Source organism: Pristis pectinata, chromosome 16, assembly GCF_009764475.1.
Source record: "Pristis pectinata isolate sPriPec2 chromosome 16, sPriPec2.1.pri, whole genome shotgun sequence".
NCBI lineage: Eukaryota > Metazoa > Chordata > Chondrichthyes > Rhinopristiformes > Pristidae > Pristis > Pristis pectinata.
The window spans coordinates 5,895,933-5,915,729 of NC_067420.1; the positions used below are offsets into that span (position 1 = coordinate 5,895,933).

The window sequence follows — 19,797 nt, forward strand, 5'->3', positions numbered from 1 at the left end:
TTACATCACATCAGTGCATCGAGGTAGTACAAGGGAAAACAGTAACGGAATGCAGAATATAGTTAGAAGAGTGCTTTAACAGTGGAGGGGTACATGGTAGGAGAGGGTTTTAGCAGTGGAGGGGGTACATGGTAGGAGAGGGCTTTAACAGTGGAGGGGGTACATGGTAGGAGAGGGCTTTAACAGTGGAGGGGGTACATGGTAGGAGAGGGCTTTAACAGTGGAGGGGTACATGGTAGGAGAGGGCTTTAACAGTGGAGGGGTACATGGTAGGAGAGGGCTTTAACAGTGGAGGGGGTACATGGTAGGAGAGGGCTTTAACAGTGGAGGGGGTACATGGTAGGAGAGGGCTTTAACAGTGGAGGGGGTACATGGTAGGAGAGCGCTTTAACAGTGGAGGGGGTACATGGTAGGAGAGGGCTTTAACAGTTGAGGGGGTACATGGTAGGAGAGGGCTTTAACAGTGGAGGGGGTACATGGTAGGAGAGCGCTTTAACAGTGGAGGGGGTACATGGTAGGAGAGCGCTTTAACAGTGGAGGGGGTACATGGTAGGAGAGGGCTTTAACAGTGGAGGGGGTACATGGTAGGAGAGGGCTTTAACAGTTGAGGGGGTACATGGTAGGAGAGGGCTTTAACAGTGGAGGGGGTACATGGTAGGAGAGGGCTTTAACAGTGGAGGGGTACATGGTAGGAGAGGGCTTTAACAGTGGAGGGGGTACATGGTAGGAGAGGGCTTTAACAGTGGAGGGGTACATGGTAGGAGAGCGCTTTAACAGTGGAGGGGTACATGGTAGGAGAGGGCTTTAACAGTGGCGGGGTACATGGTAGGAGAGGGCTTTAACAGTGGAGGGGTACATGGTAGGAGAGTGCTTTAACAGTGGAGGGGTACATGGTAGGAGAGTGCTTTAACAGTGGAGGGGTACATGGTAGGAGAGTGCTTTAACAGTGGAGGGGTACATGGTAGGAGAGTGCTTTAACAGTGGAGGGAGTTCATTGTAGGAGAGTGCTTTAACAGTGGAGGGGGTACATGATAGGAGAGTGCTTTAACAGTGGAGGGGTACATGATAGGAGAGTGCTTTAACAGTGGAGGGGGTACATGGTAGGAAAGTGCTCTGGAAGCCTTTGTTGTTCTCTAAACGCTGTCCTTAGCAGGAAAAGGGAGCCTCGGCTGAAGCAAAGGGAGACCACTGCTATTACTGAATGAGCTCAGGTAGGTTTGGTAGTTGGGGGAATGTGACTATGTTAGGGTTGGAGTCATAGAGTCATACAACAGAGAGAAAGGCCCTCTATGTCCATGCCAACCATCAAGTACTTATCTGTACAATCCCATTTCCCAGCACTTCCTCCATAGCCTTCTGTGCTTCAGAGATTCACACGCTCATCTAGATACTTAAACACTGTGAGAGAACCTACCCTCAGGCAGTACGTTCCAGATTCCAACCCCACTCTGGGTGAAAAAGATCTTCCTCGGGTCCCCTCCAAAACTTCTACCTCTGGCTTTGGACTCCTCTGAAATAGGGAACAGTTTTTTTTACCTTCATAACTTTGTGTATCTCAGTCAGGTTTTCCCCCCTCAGCCTTCTCTGGTCTAAGGAAAACAACACCAGCCTTTCGGGTCTCTCCTCATCACTGAAACCCTCCGCCTTAGACAACATCCCGGTGTAATGAGGATAATGCAGTAAGATAGAAAGGTACGATGATCTTGTGAGAGTGATGAACACCAGGAACTAGAGACAAGAAATGGAAGGGTGAGATTGAGACTGGACCAGGAGATCAAATATCAATTAATGTGACAAGTGATTTGGAGGGACATTGAAGAGCAGCCTTGAGTTGCAAATGCACAGTATTCAGTAGTGACATTATACTCAGTGTTTCCTTCACTGTGGTCTTGGGAGCTGCTTTACCCCTCCTTACAGTCAGTAAAGGTGCCTGTCCTGTTGGAGATGTCACCCGACCAGATATAGAGCCATTTTGAAAGGAGCTGTAAGTAACCATGTCCCATGGACAGTTCGAGAGAAAAAAAAACAAACCAGGAAAGGCAGTGGGCTTTGAATTCAGTTCTGAGAGTCCAGCAGGAACTGGTGGGGTTCTGGAGGCACAGTCTTGACTTTGGCCTGGAGAGAGCACCTACTTTCTGGGCCACAGAGCTCAGGATGTTCCAATCCCTTCTCCCAGTGGCCTGATCCTGAGCTCAACAGCTGGTCGCACTGCTCTCTGAAGGAGATACATCATCGAGTGGAAATGTGCGTGGCATTGGGATGAGTCTTGGCTGTTCCTCGGGGGAGCAGTTCAATAATAATTTATCTAAGGACATTGGAGGAGGGAATTGCAGTCCTTGTAGAACCAGATCTGGCCTTGAGACTGCACCTTCCACAGTGGAATAAAAGGAGGAACAAAAGATTCTTTTCCTGGGAAATACCAAGAATCTTCTCTCTTTTCCGCTGCAGCAAATCTTTGTCCCTGGAGTATGGTGATTGACAGGCTGACCACCCTGTTCCTGAAGTTCCTGGAACTGATGCACCAAGCCCAGGTCTTGGTTTGGAGACTGCTGGAACTCCACATCATCAAGATCGTCTCGTCCTTTATCATCTGGATCACACTGAGAGAGGTGAGTAGGTTAACACAGTGAGGGCTTCCGTACAGTAAGGGAAAACAAATAGCATAGGACTGGGATGGCCAATCTCTGGAAGCTCTGGTCAGACTGCACACTAACTCCTGTGCCCAACCTGGTTGCCAAGAAACAAGTGACTTTTAAATGTTAAATACCATGGACTACAAGGGTGGGAATTAAGAGAGGAGTTGGGAGAAATTTAGACTTTTCACATCCTGAAGGTGGAGGAGAGGTTAATTCAGAATACTGAATTAGACTGCATTCTGGCGCAGAGCTTGGAGGCACAGGTTCAAAGCCGGGAAAGTTAATTTAGGACGTTCGGAACTTCCAGCATCCGGGGAACAGCCTGGCTCGGTCTTCCAACAGGAGACTGGGGCCAGCAGTAGAAGGAGACCCTACCAAACTTCTGACCTGCATGGATCTTCTGGACTGGAAATGTAGAGGAAGAGGCTGGAGGTCAGGAGGGCTGTGGTTGGTGTGAGATCTGTCTAAGGAAAAGGGTTGGAGGTCAATGCGGGTCCTAGCCAGTGACTCTGGCCCGTGGACACTGACCCACCAGTGCATTCAACCACTCTCCGCCTATCAGCTGGCAGTGATAGCTCCATGACCACTGAGTGCTGGAACCAGGTGCTAACGGCTGACTAGCGATCCTGTATGAGGATTGTCATTATTGGGCATGGACGTGTCTCCCGCCAGTACCCCAGACCAGGTTGGGGAGGGGGACACTGCCTGGACTGTAGCAGGGTCCATGTGATTTCACTGGGTTTTTACCAAGCCAGCAACACCACAGAGACCCTGAAGATCGGCAAGAGGCAGTTTGGAAGATGAGCAACGAATGTCACAGCTCTAGAAAAGCAAAGTTCTCGTTAGTGCCGAGAGTTACGGGCACAACTGCCAGTGGGGTTCAGAGGTCTAACCCAGCAACAACTCCACAAGCAGACCAACGTCTAGGATAAGCTTCTGGATAGAACAATGGATGCAAAATCCTGAGTCATTCAAGATACAATTGAGTAAAACATTAGGGTGATTATTCAGATAATTGGGCAGATGAATTGAACTAAGATTCTTCACTCGTCCACAATTACCCTGCGAGGCAGCAGTGCTACAGCTGGCTGAGGAAGAAGAGCTCACTGCAGAAGTGGTTCGAGGTATTTGGTTTATTATTGTCACAAGCACCAAGAGGCAGTGGAAAAACTTCCGTTTGCGTGCCTCCCAGACAGATTATCGAGGTAGTACAAAAGGAAAACAATAACAGAAATCAGGATATAGTGTTAACAGTTACAGAGAAAGTGCAGTGCAGGCAGACAATAAGGGGCAATGTAGATTGACGATGATGAGGTAGATCGAGAGATCAGGAGTTCATCTTTGTCATACAAGAGATCCATTCAAGAGTGTTACAAAGGTGGGATAGAAACTGTCCTTGAGCCTGGTCTCAAGGTTTTGTATCTTCTGCCCGACAGAAGAGGGGAGAAGAGAGAATGTTTGGGGTGGGGCAAAATAATGTCGGCTGCTTTCCCAAGGCAGAGGGGAGTGTGGATGGAGTCAATAGAGAGGAGGCAGGGCTGCGCTCACAACTCTGCTGTGAAGGACCAATTAATTAAACCATCAATATTTATACCCTCATGGCCAAGTCTGGAGAACATGACAGACAATAACAAAGACATTCAGGATGATTTCATATTGAATCAGGTAAGGAGGAAGTGAATAGGATGAGAACAGTAGATATGAACACCACCTTGTGACCCAACCTCCAATGAATCAACTACATGGAAACGTATGCAATTAGATATCAGGGTCTTAGGTGCATTTGTTTCTTGTCGACGATCTGAAGACCTGTTACTGAGAGTATTTGAATCTTTTGCAGGTCTCATTGATGAACTACGTCTTCCTAATCCTCTGGGTTTTTGCCCTGCCCTATTCTTCATTCCGTCCATTGGCATCCAGCATTTCTACTGTATGGGCCTGTGTCATGATTATCTGTAAGATGATGTACCAGCTAAAGGTTGTTAAGTTATCCAAGTACTCTACGAACTGCACTCTGGTAAGCATGATGACATAAGAAATAGGAGCAGTAGGCCCTGTGACCCGTCCCCAAGATGTGATCTGACTTTGGCCTCTGCTCCATTTTCCTCATCACCATTGATGCCCAATATCTATCTCTATCTTCAATGCATTCAATGGTTTGGCTTCCACAGCCATCTTGGGATAGAATTCTAAAGGTTCACAGCCCTCTGCCAGAAGAAATTCGTAAACGGGTGACCCCTTATTGTGAAATTGTGTCCCTGAGTTCTAGATTGTTCCACTGGGTGAAGCATCCTCTCAACATCCACCCTTTCTAGCCCCCACCCCTCATTCTTCTACACTCTAATGAATATGGATTTCTGAGGGTCAGTGTGGGGGCTAAGGGCCTGTTTCTGTACTTGTGGGACCTATTTGCTCAACCTATTTCCTCATTTCAAGAGGACTAGAACATAAAAGCAAGGATGTACTGCTTTATAAAGCATTGGTCAGACCGCATTTGGAATATTGTGAGCAATTTTGGACCCCATATCTATGGAGAGGTGTGCTGGCCTTGGAGAAGGGTCCAGGGAATGTTCGCAAGAATGATCCCAGGAATGAAAGGTTTAACGTATGAGGAGTGTTTGATGTTTACTTGATAGCGTTCAGGAGGATGAGGGCAGGATCTCATTGAAACCTAACGGGTATTGAAAGGCCTGGATAGAGTGGATGTGGAGGGGATGTTTCCATTAGTAGGAGAGTCCAGAATCTGAGGGCACAGCCTCAGAATGAAGGGACATCCCTTTAAAGCTGAGATGAAGAGGAATTTCTTCAGGCAGAGAGCAGTGAATCTGTGAAATTTGTTGCCATAGAGGGCGGTGGAGGCCAAGTCATTGGGTGTATTTAAGGCAGAGATTGATAGGTTCTTGATTGGTAAGGGGGTTAAGGGTTACGGGGAGAAGGCAGGAGAATGGCCATGAAAAATCAGCCATGATTAAATGGCAGAGCAGACTCGATGGGCCGACTAGCCTAATTCTGCTTCCATATCTTATGGTTTTATGGTCTCTCTTTGTAAGTCAACCTCTTAAACCCAAGAACCAGCTTGGTGAACCTTCTCTGATTTGTTTCCAAAACATATCTCCCCCTGCCCCTCCCCCTAACTAAGGAGACAAAACTGCAGTATGGTACGCCAGCTGTGATCTCACCAACACTCTGTACAGTTCATACTCCATCCCCTCTGCAATAAATTACCTTTGCATCAGTCCTCCCAATTAGGCATTGTGCCTGCACACTGACTTTCCGTACTTCATGTAAGAGGTCACCCAAATCCCTCTCTACCCCAGTGGTATGTAGTCTCTCTTCATTTAAACAATATTCTGCTTTCCTGGTCTTCCTGCCAAAACCGTTAGTCCCCACATTATAATCTAGCTCCCAAATCCTTCCACACTGATTTAGCCTGTCCAAATGCCTTTGTACTGTCAGAAACATTGGCCGCAATACACCTGGTCATTTCATCCAAGTCGTGATACAGACTGTAAATGGTTGAGGCCCCAGCACTGGTCCCTTTTACTAGTTATTGATTACCAACCTGAAAGTGATGCATTTACCTCCCCTCTGTTTGCACTAGTTGGTCAATTCTCTATACATGTTAATACCCATTACCCTGTGTTTCTTTTCTATTCTGTTCCTGTGGTCCTGTGTATCCCTCCTTGTGTAGTCCTGCCTTTCTCTTCTAGTGCTGCACTCTTGTGTTTCTCTTCAAAAAGGACATCCTGTACAGTTTACACCTAAGAACACCCTCTACTCATTGCCATGAGCTCTTGTGCAATCATCTTTTACAGTGTCACATTATCAAATGGCTCAAATCCTAGTTCTCCTCTATCTACGTGCTCGTTACAGGGTTGGTTGTTTGCATGAGGTATTCCTGTGTTTTGAACCTCTCTCGTACTGTCACTCCAACTTTCTCTTTGCAAGTGATGTAGCCCTGTGTTTCTTACCCTTCCAGTACCAGTATTTGTGGTTCACTTCCCTTCAGTGTGATAGTCCTGTGTTTCTCTTCTGCCTTGTGTTGTGGCTGTGTTTTTATCATTTTGAATAGATGAAAAGCAGCTGTGATCAATGCAAATTTAAATATAAATTCTGCAGTCCCACCTTTGAAATGAGTTGATTCGCAGTTTCAGCTGCTGGACTGTGAATAATCAGGGGCTGCGGTGAGGTTCTGGTGCCCAGTACACACGGGGGCTCATTGGAAGAGGGGGTGAGGTGGGACAGGAGACGCGCCTCAGTTGGGCAACTTCAGTCTCAACTCCTTCCTCTCTTGTGTTCCACTCCACCCCTCCACCCCTCACTGCCTCCACCCCTCACTCCCTCCCTTGTACGTCGCTCTCTCTGCGCGTCACCCCCTTGTGCGTCAAGCCTCGCCTCACTCTCTTATACGCCGCTCTCTCCACCCCTCACTCTCTTGTATGTCGCTCTCTCCACTCCTCAATCTCTTGTACGTCACTTCACGCCTCACTCCCTTATACGCCGCTCTCTCCACCCTTCACTCTCTTGTATGTCGCTCTCTCCGCTCCTCAATCTCTTGTACGTCACTTCACGCCTCACTCCCTTGTGCGCTGCTCTCTCCACCCCTCACTCCCTCCCTCATACGTCATTCCCTTCTACAAGTTAGATTTCACATAATGTGATAATAATTTGGCACCATCAGGACCTTGCTGACGCCGCACCAGCAGATTTTCTGAACTATTGGATCTTGCTCCTATTAATACCACGACACACCATTTCAGTTTTACACATTACCCAATGGAATAATCAATCTTCCAGTGAACCTGGTGAGTTTAAAGGGTGCATGTGAACAGAGCCCCGAGAGCCAGATGCCGAACCATTGGAATTTCTAAACAATTGGATGCTGTATTATCAGAATTTTACTACGTTATGTTTCTTCTCATTTCTGTCCTGCACACAGTTATATTTACATTTTATCTTGTATTCCCCAGAATGGAAGCCAGGAGCTGGTGTACACATCCACTCTATACGCAGGACCCATTGATCCCGCATATTGGTATGGAGCGCTGAAGAAGTGTGAGGATAATGTCCTGCCTTGTCTGAAGGTACAGATTTAAAAGACGTGGGCTCTGCCTCGAGAGACTGTGCAATATATTCCTTCTCACCTTTTTGTGTGACTCTTTTTAGTTGCTGATGAGAAAACTCTATAGGATGGACCCCAGTGAACGAGTTTAGACTATGGTTAGCACATTGCTTCCAGTCCACAATGGACATTGCCTCTGATAAGGTGCGAGTTGTGTCTATTACACACTTGGTGAAATCCGCTCTACCACCATTGCTACCAGGAGGAGGAGTTCAGTCTGCTTTAATTCTCCTCCCCACAGTGGAAAGTAATTACCTGCAAAACCAAGGCATATGGACCAAGTGCTGGTAAATGGGAATAGTATAGATACGTACTTGATGGTCAGTATAGACTAAGTGGGCCAAAGGACCTGGTTCAGTGCTGTACGACTCTATGACTGATAGCTGCTGGCTCAAACCAGCATCCCTGCACTCCACCTTACAACCTACAGAGGGGCAATGGAATCCCCTGGCCTCAGACAATCAATTGTGTACGACCCAGCGGGGATGAGAATCGATGACTGAAACTACAATGGAGCCCAAAGGGATTGGGTTTTTTCAGGTCAGCTGCACTGAACATAATCTTTCAAACTCCCATCTCCAGTTGGTCAGATAACGCAGTGTTCAAAAAAAACCCCCAAAAAGAATGGCATTTGTATAAAGATGTCACAGAGTATTTTAAACCAATGGGCATTTTTGTTTTGAAATATAGTCACTCTTGCGACTTGGGAGAAATGGTTGGGGGGTGGTGGGGGGATGGTGGGCCACTGAATGTGCAACAAGACCCAGAAACTGAGATGAATTACCCTTTTTTTTGTGGTTTGAGGGGAAAAAAGGTCGTAGCCAGAGTCCCAGGGAAGACAACCCTGGTCTCGATCCAGCGATGCCACCGACAGCGTCAGTGTAGACATCACGCAACATTTACAGATGCTGAAATCCAGTCTTTGATACTTAACAACCTGATGTTGATCTGCACAATGTCCTGGATTCCTGCAAGAAATGATTGGAAAGCTGTCCCCGAAGCACAATCCAAATTAGCAACGAAATGTTTGACAATACTGCATACCCCTGCCCCTGCCACAGTTATCGGTTCTGAGCTAGCTGAGCCATTTCAGTCATGCGCCAACCATGGCCAATTAGTGGCACTCACACCTCTTGTAGGTTCAAATCCCACTCCAGAAACTTGTGGATAGAAAGCTAGGCTGACGCACAAGTGTGTGATTGGAGGTGTGCTGCCATGTCAGAGACGCCATTTTTTGCATGTGGTGTGAAAACCAGAGCCTCAAATGTTCTCTCAGGTGAGACACGTACGTCTCTCAGATGTGACCGGACACGTATGTCAGGATACTCTTTTTGGACTTCAGTTCAGCCTTTAACACAGTTATTCCCAGCAGACTAGTGTCCAAACTCCACAGCCTGGGCCTGGATACAATAATCTGTAACTGGATTGTGGACTTTCTGACCAGTTGTCCGCAGACTGTCAGGTTAGGAGGGCACATATCTTCCACTCTCACCCTGAATACTGGTGTTCCCCAGGGGTGTGTGCTGAGTCCCTTCCTGTATGTCTTTTTTACTCATGACTGTTCATCCTTCCATGAAACAAGTTTGCAGTTTGCGGACGACACGACAGTCATTGGCCTGATCATGAACAATAATGAATTGGCATACAAGGATGAGGTACAAAACCTGACAGCCTGGTGTTCCGCCAACAATCTCATCCTTAACACCCAAAAGACTAAAGAGATTGTGGTGGATTTCAGGAAGTCAAGGAAGATAGATCTTGGTCCAGTGTTCATTGGTGGCGAGGCTGTGGAGAGAGTCTCCAGTTCTAAGTTCCTATGGGCATACATCATCGAGGACTTTTCCTGGGCAATACACACTTCAGCTGTCATTAGGAAGGTACAACAATGCCTCTATTTTTTGAGGAAATTGAGGAGAGCCAGACTGTCTCAGAGCATTCTGGTGAACTTCTACCGGTGTGCGGTGGAGAGCATCCTGACATACAGCATTACTGCTTGGTATGCCAGCTGCACTAGGAAGGAGCAGAAGGCTCTGCAGAGGGTCATCGAGATGGCCCAAAACATCATTGGGACTCAGTTACCAGCGATGGAGGACATCTATCAGGCTCGATGTCAGAGCAGGGCTTTAAACATCATTAGAGAACCAGCTCACCCTGCTCATTACCTTTTTAAACTACTCCCCTCTGGTAGGCGATATAGGACAATATGTGCACACACTACAAGACTGAAACACAGCTTTTTTCCTAAAGCTGTTAAATTGTTGAACATGGACTGACACCTCCTATACATATATACATACATACACATACTATGTCTTCCCCCCTTTACCGGCTGGACTCATCATGGTGTTATTTAATAAATTGATATGCTGCTGATTATCATTATTATTATGGTTCATTTGCACACTGCCTTTTTTTAATACTTTATATCTGTGTAAGTATGTTTATTTTATTTTATAAGTTATAATTGCTCTTATCAATTTACTGTTTTGGTTTTTATTAGGCAAGGAAGTGCCATCGTAATCTCGTTGTGTTGTTGTTGCAACAGTACAATGACAAATAAAGAATAAACGAAACGAATTTAAATGACCTTCTGGAACTATTATGAAGAATTCCAAGGGAGTTAACCCCCAGTGACTAAGGCCATATTAAGCTATTAGTCAGTATCATGTTTCTGTTGGGGGAAGCTGTCTGCAGATTGATTGGGGAACTTAATACATTACATCAATAGCCATACTGCAGTCATCGTTTATTAACTGTAAAGCACTTTAGGATGCCTGCTAGAGATAGGAAAATGCATGGCTTTTATTATCTGGTACATCCCTCGCAATTTTGGTATTTGTATTGGGTTATTATTGTCACATATACTGAGATACAGTGAAAAGCTTTTGTTTTGCATGCCATCCAGTCAGATCATTGCCATACATAATTACATCGAGGTAGTAAAAAGAAAACAATGCAGAATATAGTGTTACATTACAGAGAAAGTGCAGGTAGACAAATAAAGTGCAAGGGCTGCGACGAGGTAGATTGGGGGGGTCAAGAGTTCATCTTTTACCATATGAAAGGTACGTTCAAGAGACTGCTAACAGCGGGATAGAGGCTGTCCTTGAGACTGGTGGTACATGCTCTCAGGCTTTTGTATCTTCTGCCCGACGGAAGAGGGGATAAGAGAGGATGGCTGGGGTAGGAGTGGTCCTTGATTATGTTAGCTGCTTTCTGTCCAGCTATTTATTCCTCCTCAGTGATTTGCTCCATGCAACTCTGTATGCAGGGTCTGGGGATGAGATTGCTGAAGAGATTGTGGAGGTACTGGTAGTGATCTTTAAAGAATCTCTCGAGTCAGGAATGGTTCCGGAGGACTGGAAAATCACAAATGTCACTCCACTCTTTAGGAAGGGAAGGAGGCAAAAGGCAGGAAATTATTGGCCAGTTAGCCTGACTTCAGTGGTTGGTAAGATGTTAGAGTCCATTATTAAGCGTGAAGTTTCAGGGTACTTGGAAGCACATGTTAAAATAGGCCAAAGTCAGCATGGTTTCCTTAAGGGAAGATCTTGCCTGACAAATCTGTTAGAATTCTTTGAGGAAGTAACAGGCAGGATAGTCAAAGGAGAGTCCGTGGATGTTGTTTACTTGGATTTTCAGAAGGACTTTGACAAGGTGCTGCACATGAGGCTGCTAAGCAAGATAGGAACCCATGGTATTACAGGAAAGGTACCAGCATGGATAGAAGTTTGGCTGACTAGCAGAAGGCAAAGAGTGGGAATAAAGGGCGCCTTTCCTGGTTGGCTGCCGGTGACTAGTGGTGTTCCGCAGGGGCCGGTGTTAGGTCCGCTACTTTTCACGTAATACGTTAATGATCTGGATGGTGGAATTAATGGCTTTATGGCCAAGTTTGCAGATGATACAAAGATAGGTGGAGGTAGTGTTGAGGAAGCAGGGATCCCGCAGAAGGACTTGGACAGGTTGGGGAAAATGGACAAAGAAGTGGCAGATGGAACACAGCGCAGGGAAGTGTACGGTCACGCACTTTGGTAGAAGGAATAAAGGTGTAGACTGTTTTCTAAATGGGGAGCGAATTCAGGAGAAATTGGAGGTGCAAAGGGACTTGAGTCCTTGTGCAGGATTCCCTAAAGGTTAACTTGCAGGTTGAGTCGGTAGTAAGGAAGGCAAATGCAATGTTAGCATTCATTTCAAGAGGACTAGAATATAAAAGCAAGGATGTAATGCTGAGGCTTTATAAGTCATTGGTCAGACCATATTTGGAGTATTCGGAGCAGTTTTGGGTCCCGTATCTAAAGAAGGATGTGCTGGCATTGGAGAGGGTCCAGAGGAGCTTTACAAGAATTATCCCAGAAATGAAAGGGTTGACATATGAGGAGCGTTTGATGGCTCTGGGCCTGTACTTGCAGGAGTTTAGAAGGATGAGAGGGAATCTCATTGAAACCTATCAAATATTGAAAGGCCTGAATAGAGAGGATGTCTCCAGTAGTGGTTGAGTCCAGGACCAGAGGGCACAGCCTCAGAATAGGACTTCCCTTTAGAACAGAGATGAGGAGGAATTTCTTCAGCCAGAGGACAGTGAATCTGTGGAATTCATTGCCACAGACAACTGTGGAGGCCAAGTCATTGGGTATATTTAAAGCGGAGGTTGATAGGTTCTTGATTAGTATGGGCATTAACAGTTACGGGGAGAAGGCAAGAGAATGGGGTTGAAAGGGAAAAATGAATCAGCCATGATCGAATGGTGGAGCAGACTCAATGGGCCGAATGGCCTCGTTCTGCTCCTATGTCTTCTGGTCTTATGAGTTTCCCGACTTCAGATGTGACCTGGCTTCAGCGATCATTTTCTTTGCACCTTCTGTATTAACAGTTTCAATACCCAGGAGTATTCCTATACGCTTCCTGGTTCTTTGTTTCCTGGATACTTCCAATATTTCACTGAACCAAATCATCTATACTGTTGGTGTTAATTGATTTAACTAGTTGAAAATAGCTTTACAATCAATGTCATATACCAGTAGTGATGTGATATAATGGCCAGCGTCAGGATACCACAGCTGATCAGCAACCAGTCCTTTATGTTGTCATTAAACATATTGCATCTTGTTTGTCTAGAACCACCTGATCATCCTGGGTTTGCTGGCATTCGAAGTGACTGTCTATCGCCATCAACAGTACTACAGGCTCCAGAATGGGTTAAAGACACCCTTGACAGGGACCCTGCTGGACAATGTCACCCGGCTACATTTGGATGATGGGTTATTGAACTGCATCAAATACTTTATCAACTACTTCTTCTACAAGTTTGGGCTGGAGGTACTGTTTGCCTACAGGAGGGAATCACTTCTTCAGGCTTTCATTCCTCTTTGAGAATCCCGAGAACGTAGATTAATGTGGATTTCACTGTCGACGTGATGTATCCATGGCACTGACACTAGGGTAGAAAGGGTGGCCCAGTGGTTTTCATTACAGGCTGTGAGCTCAAGTCCTTTAGTTAACACAGTAAAACTCCATTAATCTGGCACACTGGGAACATTGGTGCCAGACTGGCAGATTTCCCAGACTATTGGATGTTATTCCATTAATACTACAACACACTTTTAATTCCCTTTTTTTTCAGATGTTTCACAGTAGTGAATTTCAAGAGAGTGCAGGAAATGGGGCGCTGGTGAGTTTAAAGGGTGCACAGAAATGGGGGTCTCAGTGAGTTTCAAGGGAATGTGGAAGTCCCAAGGGCCAGACCATTGGGATTTTTGAACCATCAGAGAGTGTATTATCAGAGTGTGAATATCTGAATCCTGTTCTTCCAAAAAAAAAGTGGAAATACAAAGGTTGTCTCAGTAAAAGTGAGCATGAATCTGTCAGATGGTTGAAGAAACCGATTTGGGGCCTTTAGGGAAGGAACCTGTCCACCCTTTCTCATCTGGACTTGCAGTTCTATACAATGTGGTTGAGTTTGACTGTCTGAATTGGCTTGGGTAGACAGTCAGGTGTCTCCAACCACTACCAGGAGTTCAAGGACAACCACTGACAGTTTGGACTAGAAATGACAGCCTTACCAGCACACACTGTTCCCGGCATGAAGAGTAGAATGATGTAATCATCTGGTAAAAGTTGTTGACAGATGTGAGACTGTTGAGATAGTATTCTATAACTCTTGACTTCCCTTGCCAATTCCCTGTGGCTTCCTCATTCCCAGGGTGTAATGTGTAGAAGCTCAAAGTTGTTTTTGGTTTATTCACAGTTCTAGACTGCCTGCACTTTCATTGATACCCACACATGATCAAATACATTATACAGTAACAGCCCACTTATTTACTACACTACTTTCCCCTTTTAAAGAAAAGAGTGGAATAGGTTTGACAATGTTTACAAATTTATAAGGTTAACCCTATAACTGGGTTTCAAGTTTTCTTTGATCTTTGAAACTGGACTGGTGTTGCTTGTGTTGATCCTGGAGACCAACAGAAGTTGATACAGCATCCATCTCTAGACCCATTGTAGTTCATTCACATGTGGGCTTTCTGTCCTCTAATTAGACAAATCTTTGAACATATTGGCATATTTCACTGGAAGGTTAGCTAGATGTGAGTGTGACGTACTTACACTAGATACATTATTCCAGTTCTCCTTTCATTCTTTGAGCCAATCTTTACTAAATAGAGGTGATCTGTTTGTGAGGTCAGCTTTACTTTCTGCCCATCACATTTGGCTCAGGGTGCTATTGAAACTTTCAGTGGGGCGAGGGGGAAGTTTTTGGAATGTCATTAGCTGGATTATCATTAGCATCCTCTGCAAAACCTAGCTAATTCATCCATTTAGGTCACTAGAATGTTTAATCAATCAGAGCTGCATTTAGAGTTCTTATGCACATTCAGAATTTAACATATGTCACATGTTTGTTGATCAGAAGCTGAATTTAAGAGTGTTTATTGACTATTAATTAAGTATACATGTGTCAATATTTACTTGTATTGTGATATTGTATAAAGTGGTTGTCAACAAAGTTAGTTCACGAGGCTAGAACCAAATTACTGCAGACACACCTCTGGCAAATTAGTGATTTATGTTGGGATTGATTGGGTAGGTAGTATAATATGCGGTGGAAGTATTATGGGATAGATATGCAAGCGGTTAAATACAGGGGTAATGGAATAGATCACCCGAATGCAGTGATGTAGATTATGGTGGGATAAATCAGACAGATATTAGACATAGTTCAGACAGTGCTGGTGCTGTGGTTGAGGTTATACGGGAATTGGTGCACAGATTTAGGAAGTGTCGTGAAGGACTATATAGAGATTGGTAGTTATTGAATATAGAATCGTAGAAACTGTTTAGACAGGTGCTTGTATAGGTAGGGCATAGAAGTATATGGACCTAATGTGGGCAAATGGGATTCGTGTAGATGGGCATGGTCAGCATGGGGGTGGGGGGGGCAGCGTGCTGAAGGGCCTGTTTCTGTGCTGTACAACTGACTCAAGTTTATGACACACAAAATATGTGTAGAGCAGTGTGAGGTAGATGGGTGGAAAGCATGGGATCTTTACATAATTCCCATGCACATGAAAACCTTCGAGGTCTAAGGTAAACGTGAATTAGTGTGTGCTGTGGAACTGGAGGTCCAGTGGAACCTCTGCTGACAACACAGGAGGCCGAATGTGATAATGATTCCTCAGAATACAAACGGTACTTTGGACCCAAGCTTCTTGAAGAGCTCTGGGGAATCTGCATCAATGAGATGAGCACAGGGCAGTGTTAAACAAAGCAACAAGGTGAAAACTGATATATGAAAGGCCTCACTGTTTTTTTTTCAGGTCTGCTTCATGATGGCCATCAACCTCATTGGACAGCGAATGGACTTGTACTCTGCGATTCACGCCTTGTACCTGACTGCCATTGTCTGCCGGCGCCGGAGGAAGGCCATTGCTGAGATATGGCCCAAGTACTGCTGTTTCATTGCCTGCATCATTACATTTCAGTACTCGCTGTGTCTTGGGATCCCTCCCTCTTTCTGCAAAGGTGCATCCTCAAACCGCCTGAGTAACGTAAATCAACAAATCGTTTTGTGGAGCTTAACCTTGGGAAAATGCTAAAAATACAACTCATGTCACTGTGCATCCTGGTGATGTCAACAGATGGTTCGTAAGCTGCTGCTTAGGTGCTATAGAGTCATAGAGAGAGTTAGCAGTGGAAACAGGCCCTATGGCCCATGCTGACCATCAACCACCCATTTTTAGAATAATCCTACACAAACCCATTTTATTTACTTCCGTTCCCATCAACTTGCCCTCCATGTACCACCTCCACAGATTCTTGCACTCACTTGCATACTAGGACCAATTTACAGTGGCCAATTATCTCGCCAACCCCCACATTTCCTGGATGTGGGATGAAACCTGAGCACCCAGGAAAATGGGCAAACTCCACCCAGACAGCACCAGGGGTTGGTATTGAAGTACAGTGGGGACTATCTCCTCATGTTATTAGATGCAGAGACTTGGAAACATCATGATATTCCACCCTTCCCACCGACCCCTGCATGTGACCCTGAGGTGTTTCCAGCACTTGCATTAACTCTGGATAAGGTCCATCGTGGTCCAAAATATGCAAATATGACCAAGCCCCAAAATGCAGCTAAACTAATCGAATAATTTTCAAGTCACCTGATTCTTGTCAATAATAGCGCTCCGTCCTAACACTCAGTTCCACCACCAACCTACCCCATTGCTGTGCTCCTCAGCTCCCAACAGTCTTGTCCTCCCTCCCGGGAACTAAGCTTTATCTGGGTACCAGCAGCCAGTGCTCGACTCCAATTCCTGAAAACTCTCTGCTGTGCATTCATTCAAACACACCCGTACCATTAATAGATCCAAGCAGTGGAGTGGGAATTAGTCCCAGCCTAGTCTCTCAATGTTCAATGGCCTGTTTGTATAAGTAATCCAGGAGTGAGTTCTTCCTTCATTTGTGGTATCCTTTACAGATTATCCTTGGAGATCCAGCCTTGGGCTGAGTTCCAATCTCATTAAGTGGTTGTATCTGCCAGACTTCATAAGGAGACCCAATCCTATGTTCCTCATCTGTGAGTATCCAGCATGTAGGATCTTGAAATTCTAACAAGGCAGTGAATTCATCTTTTTCATCTTCAAACTCTAGGTTTGATGGGTTCCAAGTCTGATCACAATTAAGATTCTAACCTACATAAATGTGACTGAAAGCCAGGTTTCTATTGGGAATAATAGCGGAAATTTGCTGAAAAAAGAAGAAAGAAAGTTTACACTAGTGGGAGAATCTTAAATGAGGCTATAGTTACAGGATTAGGGAGAAATCATTTAAAACTGAGGTGGTTAATCCCATGGATTCTCTACCCGGAGGGTTGTGGAAGCTAGATCATTGGGAGTATTTAAAGAAGATAAATTTGAGGGTCAAGTGGCCTAACTTAGACCCCTAATTTACATGCTGGTATGAATATTGAAATCAGAACGCTCTTAAACAGATATAACAGGCTGGATGTGAGTAATGCAGTGCAATCTCGTGGTAACACGAGGGGACATAATTTTAAGGTGATTGGAGGAAGGTGTAAGGGGGATGTCAGAGGTAGGTTTCTCACACAGAGAGTGGTGGGTGCGTGGAACGCACTGCTGGCAGAAGTTGTGGGGACTGACACATCAAGGACATTTAAGAGACTTTCAGATAGCCACATGAATGATAGAGAAATGGGAGGGAAGGGTTAACATTTGGGAGGGAAGAGTTAGATAGATATTAGAGCAGGATAAAATGTCGGCACAACATTGTGGGCTGAAGGGCCTGTACTGTCCTGTAGTGTTCTACATTCTAACACAGTTGTTAGCACTGTCTTTTGAGGTCGGGAGTGTTACCAACAAGGGGGAATGACCACATTGTGAGCCCTTCTAACAGCATTAATGCATCATGTGACACTGCTTTAGCACATCAGGGAAGTAGAAAAGCAATTTCTGGATAATTTTGAACTCACCAAGTGCACAGGTGGGGAAATGGAGTCAGCTACACCTTTAAGGGAAAATAATTTTCAGGCCTGTGAGCAGAGCTTGGGGAAGGGGAGGAAGAGGATTGAATAGCTTCCTCCGTGAGGACTACCATAGACTCCTGGGCTGAATGATCCTTTAGTGCAGTCATGGTCATTGCTCCAGCTCCTGTGTAGTTATTGTTAAGACTCTGTTGTTCCCCTGGTGAGTAGATTACAGAAGGATTTTTTTTTTGCTGATTTACTCTCAGATGACTTCATGTTGCTGTTGTACGCATCCAACCAGTGGCAGATGTTTGAAGGTGAGAACAAGGCAGCGGTGCGGCTGATGGCCGGGGAGAACACAGAGATCAGCCGCAGTCTGGATACGGCCACCGTCAGTCAGTACATCCCCGTCGCCAACTTCCTACACTGCAGGTACGCCATTCCCGGAAAACCCGGTCATTCCAGGTAACTCGGAGAATCCGTGGTATCAACTAACCCAAGGCTCCCAGTGGAAATTTGGTGTTCAGTTTAAGAATCCCCATGGGTGATGTGAGCAACTTTTAACCACGTCACGCTCCTGGACTGGTCCTGGTTCGGGGATTAACGCTCCTGGACGGGGCTGGGTGCAGAACTAGAAGCAATTCTACATTGGTACCTGATCACCAATTTCTCTGGACTGGACTAGGTTCAGGAACACTCCTCCGTGCCTTGGTGATAAGAAGTAAACTCATGTTTTGTAAGTATGTAAATTGGAATAACGCATCTGTGAATAGGACTTGGGTGTTTCATGCAGAAACCTGCAGGTATTCACAGTACAAAAGTAACTGCTGCCTCCAAAACTAGAGATTTTATCTGTAAAACCATTCCACCACACGTAAATTAGGTACAAATTCTAACAGTAAGTACCCAAGACAGAAGTATCAGCAGATGCTAAAGTTCTGCAGATACTGAAGAACATCAGAATATCTTTCCCAGTTTATAACTGAAAATAAATGGATCAGACAACCATGGACGGAAGTTAATCTATCTTTGATGAGAGCTGGATGAATGCCAGTAATGGTTTCCTTACTTAAAAGTGCAATGAATTGCTCGTTTCATCTACAGCTTTCTAGTAAATGTAAGTAGCAGCTAAATAAAATTTGGAGAGAAAACTGGTGCAAGTCTTTTTAAAAAGAAAATGAAAGTAAACCACTTGGCCAATCTAAGAAGTATATTTTGCAAAGGAATGTTTAATTGGAAAGGCAGTGGATATCTTAAAATCCAGGATTAGATATTCGTGAGTTCAAAATTGAGTATTGGAGTGTTTAGGGGTTTATAAATGACTTCAAGCAAATAATGCTCTCGCACACACAATTTGTAGATGAAATGAACAATTCATTGCATTTTAAGTGATGAAATTATTACTGGTTTGTTGTTTGATAGGAATCTGATCATAAACCTTAGAACTTGTAACTTCATATATGTAACTAAAATATCGGTATCTGTCACTGTGAGTGAAAATAAAGAGTGTTTGAGTGGCTTTCAGCAGGGATTACTACTGTTAATCTAGTCCCCACTCTTAAAAAAAAGTTGTATACCATTGTTAAACAGGCTGTGAGAATAATTTCCTCCCCCCCCCACCCCATTATGTCTTCCACAATTTATCTAATGCAACCGTATAGAATTGTTGTGAAAGTGAAAGTCAGTGGTTTATACTGTGAATCTTTTTCTGAGTTACTGCAGTGATGCTAACTACTTCATGTGGATTTGTTTTTCTGTCAGGTCTTATTTAGACATGTTGAAAGTGGTTGTTTTCAGCTACTTATTCTGGTTTGTGCTGTGCCTCATCTTCATCACTGGGACGAGCAGGATCAACATCTTCTGCATGGGTTACCTGGTGGCCTGTTTCTACTTCCTGTTCTCCGGAGGACAGCTGCTCCTGAAGCCAGTTAGAGTCATAGTTAGCCACTGGGACTACCTGATTGGCTACACTATCCTGGTGATCGTGACAAAGAACGTGTTCTCCGTATGTGCCCTTCACTCTACCTGATCTCATTCGCTGGCATGGCCAA

The 19,797-nt window shown here is 44.9% G+C and overlaps 1 protein-coding gene across 1 annotated transcript in view; it reads left to right on the forward strand.

The window, feature by feature from the left end:
- The window catches only part of si:dkey-11f4.7 (piezo-type mechanosensitive ion channel component 2), a 162,460-nt gene that overhangs the window by 62,937 nt on the left and 79,726 nt on the right, over positions 1–19,797 (forward strand). Inside the window, 8 exon segments of the mRNA XM_052031661.1 lie at positions 2,449–2,609; positions 4,477–4,710; positions 7,622–7,720; positions 12,874–13,074; positions 15,576–15,780; positions 16,742–16,840; positions 18,013–18,178; positions 19,508–19,751. Of these exon segments, the coding sequence (XP_051887621.1) occupies positions 2,449–2,609; positions 4,477–4,710; positions 7,622–7,720; positions 12,874–13,074; positions 15,576–15,780; positions 16,742–16,840; positions 18,013–18,178; positions 19,508–19,751 (1,409 nt within the window).